This window comes from Crinia signifera, chromosome 8 (assembly GCF_055691185.1).
Source record: "Crinia signifera chromosome 8, ASM5569118v1, whole genome shotgun sequence".
NCBI classification, from domain to species: domain Eukaryota; kingdom Metazoa; phylum Chordata; class Amphibia; order Anura; family Myobatrachidae; genus Crinia; species Crinia signifera.
Genome location: NC_139224.1, coordinates 152770486 through 152783153, shown reverse-complemented (window position 1 = coordinate 152783153; position 12668 = coordinate 152770486). Strand labels below are relative to the sequence as shown.

Here is a 12668-nt window from a genome sequence, read left to right as displayed (position 1 = left end):
TAGCCACAGAAGCAATATCAACGGCTTTCAATTAACTGATTCAAACTCACAGTGGAGGAGAGGTGCCCCCTTGGGAGCAAGAGCCCGGCGGCAGATGACTCCATTGCCTCCCAGAGTTCTGCCTCTGGTTGGTATAGAGATATTGGTGATATCAGTGATACTGGGCCATTGTTTGGTGACACAAGGACATTGACAATACAGTTATATCAGTGATACTGGAATATTGGTGGTGCTGATTCTGATGATGATGATAATAATAATAATAATAATAATAATTGTTATTAGTTTATTTATATAGCGCTCTATCTTCTATGGGACTCCAAGCACTGATATTGGGACACAGAATATTTTGGTGATACCGATTTTACTGTGTTATTTATCAGTGATACCGGGTTATTGATGACACTGGAATATTATTGCTACTAGGATATTGGTGATACTGGAAATTTGGGTTGTAATTGATAATTGGATCATATTTATCAGTGCTGAAATACAGAGCAAATTGTGATAGAATTGGTGCAGCGTGTTGCATTTGACCAGGGCTGGCCAAACTGGTCCTCCAGATCTACCAACGGTCCACATTTTCTAAATCACATAGCTGTAGTCATTACTACAGTAACTGTCACATTCCCCAGATCACCTAGCTGATGCATATTACTGTCACATTTTCAAACCTGCTGCATTCATTCCTACTATAGACCCACAGGTGGCCTGATACACTGTAGATGTTGAGGACAGGTTTGGCCACCCCTGCATTACACCATAAGCATAGGCGAATCTAGAATTATGGTAATGGATGGTCTTGCTTGATGGCACCATAGTACCCATTACACATGATGCCGCACACCATAGTACCCATTACACATGATGCCGCGCACCATAGTACCCATTACACATGATGCTGCAAAAATAATGTCCCTTACACATGATGCTGCACACATAATGTCCCTTACACATGATGCCGCGCACCATAGTACCCATTACACATGATTCTGCACACATAATGCCCCTTACACATGATGCTGCATACCGTAATGCCCCTTACACATTAAGCCACACAATATGCATAATGCCCCCACATACCACCACTTGTAGCGTCCCTTAAGCAATGCCCCCAAAAGTGCCACTTACTGTAAATTTTTATATGAGCCTTTGCTGCTGCTAAAGGGAGAGATGGAGAGAGCGGTGCAGCTGCTTCTATGGGGAGAGGAGCAGAGCGCAGCGCAGAGCACGCTCCCACTCCCCTCCTGGTGTCCCCTCTAGCCGAGTGGACATTTGAAATATTGTGCTCTCAAAGAACATAAACAGTCATGAAATTACATTTAAGAAATGAAAAAAAAAAAAAAATACGTTTTAACCTCAATATCCCTGGAAACAATTAACCCATATGGATCCAACCTGGTATCAGATTGAAGGCCCAGCGATTTGGGTTCGACTGAGATCAACCTCGAGCTTCAGTGATGCCGAAGGGGGAACTGGCAGCCGTTGAACTGGGTGGGGGTCGGAATTAGCGGGTCCCATGTTATCCTATAGGGAAAACGTTCCAGCTTTGCCTGGCAGTATCTCCGGTTCCCAGGGGGCTAGAGACACGGGGCTGGGCTCGTTGGAAAGCCCCATCCCTCAGCTACAAAATGGGCTAATGGGTTGTCCGGTGCACCCCCGGACCACCCCCTAGATTCGCCTATGACCATAAGTACCAGTGAACTGTACAGATTTGTGGTACAGACCTTAGTGACCTCAGATGATTTTTTACGTGTCATCTGCAATTATCTGCATCCTGGATTTTGCTGTATTATAATAATTACACGATTTAATGGACATTTGACTGCGTACATATATAATCCCAGAGCCCTTTGCCTCCTTTAATGTGATGGGGAATATTCCAGAAGAGATCAGAGATTTGCATACACGCACGACCTCATCACTTTCTAACTGCGCTATTATGACCTCTGTAATAAAGAAAATAATTTCCTGTAGTGAAACAATCTACAGAATGAAAGGATGACTCTGGAGACTGTGGGGGGGGGGGGGGGGGGCATTGTATCTACTCGCAGTGGGATAGATGACAGGATGTTTTTCTCCCAGTTGTGCATGTGTAATGAACCACCGCAATATGACGCACTGTGCGAGAACTCTCTCGGTACACCGCCTTCATGCTGCGCTAAAGTTCTGAAGCATGCTCGCCTTCTGCGCAAAGAAATTAGATAACAGCTCTTTGCGCCGATCTGGAGGAATCCCATCATGCATCTGAACGCGCAAAACAACTTTAAATTAAGAAACTGAGGTGAAGCCGTTCACTTCACATGCACAACTGGAAAAAACGCCACGCCATCTATCGGCAAACACCATAACCCACTGCGATTAGATACAAGGCCGCTACAGCAAATGCCTCCTTTTTATTTGGGCACATCTTATAGAACTCCCATCTAAAGGTGGCCACACATGATGCGATGGTCGGATGCTTTTTGAACTTTTTAGTTCATAATGCGTCGCATGCAGTTTACACCGCACCGTGTTTGTATATGGCTTGCGATTTGATTTGCGCTCCCGCACATCACATATTGCAAAGTACAAAAAGTATACGCAGGCATTACTTTTTGTACTCGATCACATCTAGTTCAAATCGCACACTGTTTTAGTGTATCGCATGAGATTGGAACTAGATGCGATCGTGTATGGGCACCTTTAGTAAATGTCCCCCTAGGCATCTTAAATAAGACATAAATAAGGGAATATAGATGTTACACCTTATCAGAGGTATAGCTAGAAGCCATGGCGTTCGTATCATGTGCATGATTCGCCACCGCCCTTCACCTCAAGTGTGCATGTGAGCATGCCACAGCGCACGGACGGGTCTCGCCTTTTTTCAATGGAAAACTCCACGTGTGTCACCGATCGTGAGAGTGAGCATACGTCCATGCACGGTGGCATACCCTGCACATATATGGCACTGCAAATCTTCCCTTTCAACTATAATTAAGACAATTAATTAATTATTCAAACTGTTATTCAATAATTGTTTTCTATTAACTCAATTGTCTACCTTAATAAACACCCTAATAAAACAACATTTTAACCCTCATTACATGTATATTTATTATGTTCTAATGTGGCATTTTAATCACTATCTATGTGTCCCCACATTGGTTTCACTTTTAAATAAAGTTATGTTGGTGTTACAGTGAAAAAGTTGACACATGTCGACTTCTGTGAATTTAGTGTCCTGCTTTTTAAAGTATACAAAAACACTTACTGAATGGGTGTAGATGGTTATAAAATAACTACCTTGACATATATAAGCAGGTCTTAGAATGAATCTTACCTAAAATTAAAACAACCTTTACATGTAGAGAAGTATAGAAAGATAAGCTTCCAATGTGTTTGAGTGCTGTGTGTGGCTTGCAGGTAGTGAAATAATGGTTTTCACTTAATAGGCTGCAGCATTGCTTATTACATTCAGGTGTAGTAATCAGCGTTAATTAGCAGACCCAGGCGTCCGCTCTCATGCGGTATCTCTAGGGGTGGTCTGAAACTATCTTTGGCGTCCGCCTGTTTTTGGCCCAAAATGCACGGTGCGTTCGCCGATCGAGTGGTTGTAGCACCGTACATTTTTGGTGCACACCCCCGTGTACGCCCATGTTTACGCCCAGTTTGCCTCATTATTCCGGCCGCTCCCCTAAAAACACCCCCATGCCGCCCACAATGACCGTACTCTTGCGGACAGGTTTTCTCGCACGGAGAGACCCGTCCGTGAGCGGTGTGAGGTCGCCGCACATGCGCATTGCGAAAGCTACGCATGCGCAGATGAAAAAAAAACCTGATCCGCCCGTATACGGTCCCACCGTACCAAGCAGAATAACCCCCCCATGTGCACTGCAGGTGGGGCAGATGTTACTTGTGCAGAGAGAATTAGATTTGGGTGGGGTTTTACTTCAAAGTGAGTGTAAAAATAAAGCAGACAGTATTTACCCTGCACAGAAACAAAATAACTCATTCAAATCTAATTCTCTCTGCACATTTTACATCTGCCCCCCTGCAGTGCACATGGTTTTGTCCTTCTAAGAAGTATTTTGTCAGGAAGAGTGAACTAGAATAAGGCCCTATGTGACATGGAACCTCTGAAGAAATAGATCCTCTCCGAACAGACAGCAAGTGAGAGATTTGTTAAGAAATCTCCAGCTTTTTTTAAAGCGGCAATCATTTACACCATGGGGGGGGGGGGGGGGGTGCTTGGGGGTGGTGTTGCTCCACTGGGGGGGGGGGGCGGGCCCTCCGGTGCTCCCCTGCTCCGGTTGCTCCTCGAATGGGGAGAAGGTGCCTGGTAATGCGGCGTCGGCCGCCGCGACGCTCAACGGGAGGTGTGATGTGGCTAGGGCCGCGGAGTAACTCTGCGGGGCGTGATGCAGCGGTGGCAGCAGCCGAGTCGCTCCAGGGGGGAGATGAGGGGGAGTGTTGGCGCTAACCTCCATCTACGGGGACCTGCTCCTAAGTGCTAATCACAAGATAAGACAAATGAGGGTACACACTGAACGATCTGCCCGTTTTGTCATTCCAGCTAGCCTGGAAATGACAAATCTTGCTGATGGCGTTATGTTGTGTACCAGGCCTTATAACAGCAACATAAATATAATGGATATATTATATATACTTTCCCTTTAAACCAAGATGCTAATAGATTAACCAAGTTCTGGGGATGGGGATCGGTGGAGTTGCCATTGATGGCGATCCTGCAACCAGCCATCGATAGTAACAAATTATGTGATGGATGACCATTGATAGTTTTACCTATTGATGGTCATCCATTTTCTTTGACTGACTGGCCCGAGGGCCCATCAGAATGCTTACATTCCTTAGCCAGGACTTCAGGGTTGTTGGGGGCGGAGCTATGCCCTTTAAACAAATAAAAACAAAACATCGGTTTTGCTGTGCCATCGATGGAAGGAAAACCATTGGTTTGCCCTTATCGATGGCAAAAGTATTTGACATCTGCAATAAACCATCGATGATTCAAATAATCGATGGTCGATGGCCAGCCCTAATTAAAACCAGATGAAATGCAGGCTTGGAGTCAGCCAGGCACAGAACCTGTGTAATGTGTCCTGGTTTAAAGTCAAATAGGACAGATGTATCAAGCTTCAAAAAGAGATAAAATGGAGAGTGATAAACAGTCAGCCAATCAGCTCCTAACTGTCATGTTACAGGCTGGGTTTGCAAACTATATGAACTAGAAGCTGATTGGCTGGCTGTTCATCACTCTCCATTATATCACTTTTTGAAGCTTGATACATCTGGCCCATAGTATGGGTGTCTAAAATATACTGTTTTTTTCTTTTTTATTGTGACTTTATAATGCATATAGTCTCAGTAAATCCTTCTGTAATTGTTTTTTATAAAAGCAGTAAGTTTCCTGTGAGCTTGTATAATAATACTGATTTTAGATGTTCCCTAAAAATACAGAGCAGGTATTCCTCACTGTAAAGCCCCATTGTACAGTAAATGACATGATCATTCTGTGATACCCTGCAGTCTTTTCTGTGCCATCAATAAGAAGGAAATGCCTAATTACCATGATCAGGTGGGAAGCTCTCAGCCTCTCTACCATATAACTTGTTACAAAGAAACTCTGTTGATTGCAAATCACAGCATTAAATTTCCAAGGTCCTAAGAGGAAATGAGACGTTTACCAGCAGCCCTGACGCACCTGGTCAGCTCCAGCCCCACCCCTGCCCTACCCCCAGCCTCTGGTACATCACCTGTTATAAGGTGAGGGAGGCTCAGAATAGAAGCGCATACTCGTTGGACTGTACCTTATTTCCCAGTGGCTGATTAGCTGTGCAGGTAAATCCTCTTGTGCTTTCTGCTAGTGGTTTATGGCTTGTGGACAAGCCGTTGTATAGTGTGATGTGTATGCTGTTCCAGACCCATATATATGTAATGTTTGCTCTTTATATAGGAAGTTCTATTTGTAAGCTTTTCTGTGTTGGTCAGTCCTTTCTCAGTCTCCCATATGATGTGTGTTGTAATACCCATGGATGTTCTGGGAATGGACTAATCCTCCTGATTCCTCTGTACTGTGGACCTCTAATTAGTCCTGCCTCGGCCAGTAGCTAGTCTTCTGTTCCTGGTAAGGAGTGAGGCTTGCCTGTTTGGATGTATGCCCAGTAATAAGTATATATTGGGCTTGTCCATGAGGTTGTATTCCTTGCAGTAAATGTATTAGATTGGGCTCATATCCTTTAATCTAACACTGTAGTGTTCTCGTCTCCCTGCCTCAGTCCTGGAATGTGGCACCAGTCAATGCTGTTTCTTTAAGATTTCTCAGATCTGTTTGTGCTGATAAGAATGTATACAGCATGGTTCTATTGTCTGTACCCCGGAGCTTCCCAAACTGCCATTGCAGTCCATGTTTCCAGGCGATCAATGCTTGAGCACAGGTGACTTAATTAGTACATCTGTCAATAAGCTTCAACCTTCTGGACAGTAATGGTGTCACACCATACAACCTGCTTGGTTACAGCAGTGGACACTCTTTGGGTGTTTGTGTTCATCTCTAATGAGACCAACACGGCCTTGGGGGGGGGACCAAGGGTATACCACCTCCATCTGGAGTTACCTTCTAAATGCGTATTGGATTTACTGTCTGGGTGCCAGGATTCCCGCCCCCCCCCCTCTCTCTCAGCGGTGTGAGACTGACTCAGATAAGGGCTGGGTGACTTTGGGCGTTGGCGCTGAGACTGTCATACAACAGACGCTGCAGAACATGGACCCCATAATGGCTTCATGCTCTCTATACAGCTGACCCTTCATGATGTGACCTATTTAATGACCTCCACTCAGGAAACGGGAACGCATTTAGAAATCGTCATTATCTAATTATACAGTAAGGGCCAAATGTATTAAGCTTTAAAAATTGCTAAAATGGAGTTATAAACAACCAGCTCCTAACTGCCATGTTACAGACCGGGCTTGAAAAATGAGTTGGTGGATGACTGGCTGGTTATCTTATAGCTCTCTATGGTTTCACTTTTTGAAGCTTGATCCATCTGGCCCAGAGTCGTCTCAGACCATATAAGTGACCTGTCCAAAAGGCTACGTACAGCTCTCTATGGATTCGGAGGGTTGCTCTCTGCACGGTCACGCTGTACCCCCTGACGCGCATGTGAGGAGTCGGACTCTATAAAACGAGTTCAGATTTTATTTATTTTTCCATGAACCGTTCCGTATAATCCTGCGTTCTATTTGTGCTTCAGCCTATTGTGGGACAGAATGAGTGAGTAACGTCTTCCCCAGGGTGGGTCCACCTGTATAGAACACAAGTGTACATTGTGTTCTTTACGCCATGGGACACTGCCTCAGGATATGGTGGATATTGTGGCTCTGACTTTACTATTACTAAATTGTATATAATGGTGGGTGTGTGTGCGCAGGGCTGGTGTAAGGCTTCCCAGCACCCTAGGCAAAACTTCAACCTACTGCTGCCACCCCCCCTCCCCCATACTGCCACCAATAACCATTTTCCAACCCCTTAATGCATACCTGCCTAACATTCTGGAATGGCAGAGAGCCTCCCAAAATTGAGTGGTCCTCCCTGCCCCCCAGGTAGGTGGGCAAGACCCCTGCTGTCTCTGGAGGCCCCCAGCACCCTCCCCTGTGCCACCCACAACAGAGTACAGGAAGAGAGGGCAGCAAAATAGGGAAGCATGCCTCCAGACAAAGTGGAGGTGAGTTTGTAGAGTTTCCACAGCATTAAGTACAACAAGGATCCTCACAGACATCCTTGATTTTTTTGATAGGCAGACTTGGTGGCGCCCCCTAGTTCCCGGCGCCCTAGGCAGCTGCCTAGTGGTAGAGCCGGCCCTGTGTGTGTGTGTGTCTCCTGTAATGGTGAGCCTTGTCTATTATCCTACACAGAATGGGTTACCCTGGGTCTGTGGTTCTTGGCCGAACTATATGTAGCTTGTAACGTTCTAGTCTTTCTCCTGGTGGCTCAATTCAGGAAGCTTCTCCTGCATAATGCGAATGACTAGAAACCGAGGTTCCCTTGTACTAGATTGGCCGTGTTGTCTGAGCTCTAATTAATCCAATAAATCATTCTGACCGTCTCTGTCCTGTTGTCTTCCAGACAGAACCATGAGTTGCTTCACGTGTATCAAGGTGTTGATGATCTTGTTCAACCTGGCCATCTTTGTAAGTATATTACCCTAATAAAGTCTATCTTTAATGCTACTTGGGGGTCTATGTACTAAGCTTTGCAGAGTACCAGCCAATTGGCTCCTAAATGGCATGTTGCAGTTTTTTTTTTCAAAAATGAAGGCAGGAGCTGGTTGTTACTTTATCTCTCTCCAACATAAAACCTGTTTTTGGAAGCCGCCATGTACTGAGCAGTGTACATCCTGCATATAGGATGTGTTAAACTGATGTATGATCGCCATACACCGCACACGTTGCTAATCTGTGTTGGGGAGGTGCCGCAGACTCTCTCCAGGAGCTTTAAGCCCAGGCTATTGCTACTCTATCACTCTCTATTGTAGTACATATCCCCCAAAATCTGCATTTGCTTCATTGGCCGGTCAAAGGTTAGTGAATACTTTATGCAAAAGAATAAAACAAGGAATGGCGCACTTGCTACAGTACAGAGACCCTTTTATTATGCTGTGGGAACAGATACATCTGTCATTCTACCTACATGACGTTAATGTCATGTGTCCCTTCTCCTCTCCCCTGCAGGACTGTCGGAGATTACAGGGGACAATGGAGAGTTTATACATTTCCTGTGTTAGCAGAATGCCTGGCATTATGTTACATGGGAAGGAGTGGGGACCCTACTTTTAGACGTAAACAGTCCTTTTGTGTGTTTTTCCACTGGTAATGTCCCATGATTATGTTTACAATTGGGCAGGACTCTGGCCCTCCATCCTTGATAGCAGGAACTTGGAGTACGAACCAGTTCTCCCCAGAATGTGGAAGCTACAGTAGCAGAGAGCTGCATCTGTGTCTATTATTAGCAGCTACAGCGGTAACTCTACACGAGTTTCACAACTCTTTGAAATAACAAACTTTCATAATACTGTGCTTTTAAGTATGCCTCTACCACCCCCCCCCCCCCCCCCTCCTTACCGCACCTCCACCTTCTCATGTGTCGGGTTACCTCGAATGGTCATTCCGTATAGCCTCATTTTCATTTAACTGATGTTGGCAGTGCCTGGCTATACACTAATATTACTTTCTCTTGTCTTCTAGCTGGCTGGGGGAACGCTGCTCGGAGTTGGCATCTGGGTCAGTGTGGATAGTAACTCCTTCTTAAAAATACTTGGGACTCTGCCGGATAATATTGCCTCTCAGTTTGTTAATGTTGGGTACTTCCTGATCGCCATTGGGGCGTTGCTGGTGATATTGGGATTCCTCGGATGCTGTGGAGCCCAGAAAGAGAGCAAATGTCTACTGATCACGGTGAGGAAATGGGCCCTTGGGGCAACTCTGATACTGGATGATACCAGTTGGGGCATTGGTGGTGTAAAATAAAAATGTAGCTTAATGTGTAGTCACACGCACACTTCTTGCAAATCCTGCACCTGCCAGTCTATTACCTATCACCTGGGTTGGTCAAGCATGGACCTAGGGTGATTGCAATATGAAAGGGGTAATAGAAGGCTAGGCTTGTACGATAGCCCCTATTCCCATACAATCGATGACTGGATTATACTTAGGTGTGGTGCTGCCCCAATGTCTCCTGCCCTGCGCCCCCCCCCCCCCCCTTTTAAATAAGAACATGAATGACTGCTGTCTCGAAAGGACTATAATTGACTGACTGGCTTCTTTCACTTATTTTTCAGTTCTTCTCCATTGTCCTGATCATCTTCATTGCGGAGATAGCTGGTGCTGTGGTCGCTCTTGTTTATTCCTCTATGGTAAGAAAGTTTCCCATTTGTATAGTAATTGTTGGACATCTCGGCAGAAATCCTTCAAAGTATCCTTGGAGAATGTTCCCAGATGTGTAATTCCATTTCTGTGCTTCTATGGAAGCTGTACAGTCGTCTGAAGAACGATCTCCCAATTCTGGCATTGCCAAGCACTCTGGGGGGAATCCGACTAATAGTGTGTACACACGGTAAGATTTGGCTTCCGATGTTCCCGATTTTATAGGGAACATCGGAAGCCAAATCGCTTACTTTTTTAGGGCTTGCAAGCCCGATGCGAGCTCCCGCGTGAGAACAAATCGGCAGGCAAGACTATGTAGTGCAGATCTGCACTATATAGTGTAAATTGTGCCCCTCTAGCATGCCATGCGATCGGATCGCATATCCTGCCGTTTGTGTACACACCATTAAGGTGCCCATACATGGTGCAATGAGCTCCGTGCTTTTAGTACTAGATTGCATAGCATCTAGTACAAAAAGCATACAATGTGCTAGAGGACTGTACTCTTTGTACTAGATACGATGCAGTCTAGTACTAAAAGTATGCGCAGTACAGACTATGTGCTGTGCGATCTGATGCCTGTGGCAATGCGCATCGCACAGCACCATTGTATGGGGACCTTAATAGCAATGTGATAGTTTTGAGAACCTAGAACCATCTAGTTATGTCTGGGGAGGTTCTGTTCTCATTCGTGAATCTCAGCACTTTCTCATAGAATTATTATTATTTTTTTTTCTTGATTAGGCGCAGAGCTTCTTACAGTCCGTTCTGACTCCGGTTATAAAGGGACAATATGGGTCGAATAAAGATGTGACAAATTCTTGGAACACCCTGATGACCGATGTAAGTGCAGCTAATTTATATCCCATAATTGTTCCCTCCCAATTATACCTAATGCTAACTTTTCTTTCCCTCCCCCATTCCTTTCCAGTTGAAGTGCTGTGGTCTATCAAACTACACAGATTTCGAGAACTCGCCATATGTGCAGAACGGATCATATCCGGTACAATGCTGTGCCGGCAACTACACCGCCGCCACCTGTAATCAGAATGTTGCAAGCTCAAGTCGCGTAAATGTAAGTTTGCTGTAACTGCCGCTCCGTTCACGTGTGGTATATAACATTGACACCAAAGCTACAGGAGGTTAAGGCCCATTTTACTCCTACAGAACTTGTTCTGAAGACAATTTGGGCGGAAGGGGGGGGGTCTGTAAACTGCTGCACTTCTGTACTGATCCAATCTTCTATCTTCTGCAGGGCTGTTTTGACCAGATCCTGGCCCTCGTTAAGTCCAATGGGGCCATAGTGGGTGGTGTGGCGGCCGGGATATGCGCATTGGAGGTAAGAGGACATCCAGTGGAGGTATCTACTGACCGCTTACATCCTGGTGACCATGCAGGCTGTCTTCTTGGCATTACTGGTCCAGCCATTATCCATAAGGCTCGGTTTTGCTACTCCTAGGAATTTGATGTATATGTAGCCTGTGGTACTTACTGGTTTTTCTTTCTTTCCAGTTGGCCGCGTTGATTGTGTCTATGTATCTCTACTGCCGAATAGACAAGAATGGGTCTATTCACTAACTGCCTGAAGACTGCGCACAACAACTTTCCTGTATAGAACGTAAACAACATTTCATGACAAGAAGCAGCGACTGTGTAATGACTACAGCTGGCCTGACTGATTCTATGCACTTTAATAGTGGTTCTGGTCTTGGGACTATTGACACTGGCCTTTTTTAGGATGGAGTCTCATCTGGAATATCGCCATTGGGTCATCTTGGAAACTCCGTATTTTATATAGGTTTGGTTCCCAGATTTAATCGAGTGTGTCCCTTTATCGTCACATTAAATCCCCACAGCCCATCATGACAAAGGACTTTCTGAACCCAAACGCCAGATGTGTGCTAGCGCTATGGTCTCTTGTATGACTGCATTGTTGCCGCTGTCTCCTTGTAGCACTGTTAAAGTGCCAAAACGCCAGGAACTCTTAATGTGACTTATTTAACCCTACCTGATTCTATTTCTCTGTACTGTAATATAGTTAATATGAAGGATTGTATAATAAAGCTGGTCTTTTTAAGTTTCACACTTGCATAGGTCTGTCTTATGTGCTAGCTATGGAGTCTTTGACTCTGGAACCGGCAGGCTGTAGCTTATACTGTATACTGTATCTTATATATTTGGCTACATCTGTCAATCATCTGCGTCTCTAACGCTGGGCGTGGTCACACACACCACCCAGCCTGCCAAATATATAAGAGAAGAGAACCCTGCATGCCACACACCTATGCCCACCTAACCCCCGCAATAACGCACACCAGCAATGCACCAAAAACCACCGTCCCTGTGCCCTGGCTCCTGCGCTCAGGGCAGTCAGTGTCGCGTCACAAACTCTCGCGGGAACACGCTCTGCACACACACTGCCGAGAAAGCCGTGTGCCCGCTGACTCCTGCTGCTGAGCCCCGCTGAGCCCCGCAAGACTACTTTACTCTGCGCCCGCTGCCAACCCTGTGCTCAGCCCTGCAAGTAGACTTTAGCCTGCGCCCGCTGCCTTACACTCCCTGCGCCCGCAGCCTGCCACCCCGCTAGCCTGCAGACGCCACCTGGCACACCTTCCGCACAAACAACTATTGTGGCTGATGCATGCCACCACCGGCCAGCTGCCTGCCGCCCCCTCCTGCCTCACAACTACTGTGGCTGATGCCTGCCACCGTGGACACCAACAGGCCAATCAACTGCATGTTTGCCAACA

The 12668-nt window shown here is 45.8% G+C and overlaps 1 protein-coding gene across 2 annotated transcripts in view; it reads left to right on the top strand.

The window, feature by feature from the left end:
* The window catches only part of TSPAN1 (tetraspanin 1), a 23304-nt gene extending 11303 nt beyond the window's left edge, over positions 1–12001 (top strand). The window contains exons 1-8 of one of the 2 annotated variants that reach the window (XM_083157432.1): positions 5701–5838; positions 8123–8187; positions 9241–9450; positions 9834–9908; positions 10663–10761; positions 10850–10993; positions 11174–11257; positions 11431–12001. In XM_083157432.1, coding sequence (XP_083013558.1) covers positions 8131–8187; positions 9241–9450; positions 9834–9908; positions 10663–10761; positions 10850–10993; positions 11174–11257; positions 11431–11496 — 735 coding nt within the window. In that variant the 5' untranslated portion in view covers positions 5701–5838; positions 8123–8130 and the 3' untranslated portion in view covers positions 11497–12001. Of the gene's footprint in view, positions 1–5700; positions 5839–8122; positions 8188–9240; positions 9451–9833; positions 9909–10662; positions 10762–10849; positions 10994–11173; positions 11258–11430 lie in introns of those variants that run through there. The other variant, XM_083157431.1, reaches the window with a different exon arrangement.
* The last annotated feature ends 667 nt before the right edge of the window (positions 12002–12668 follow it).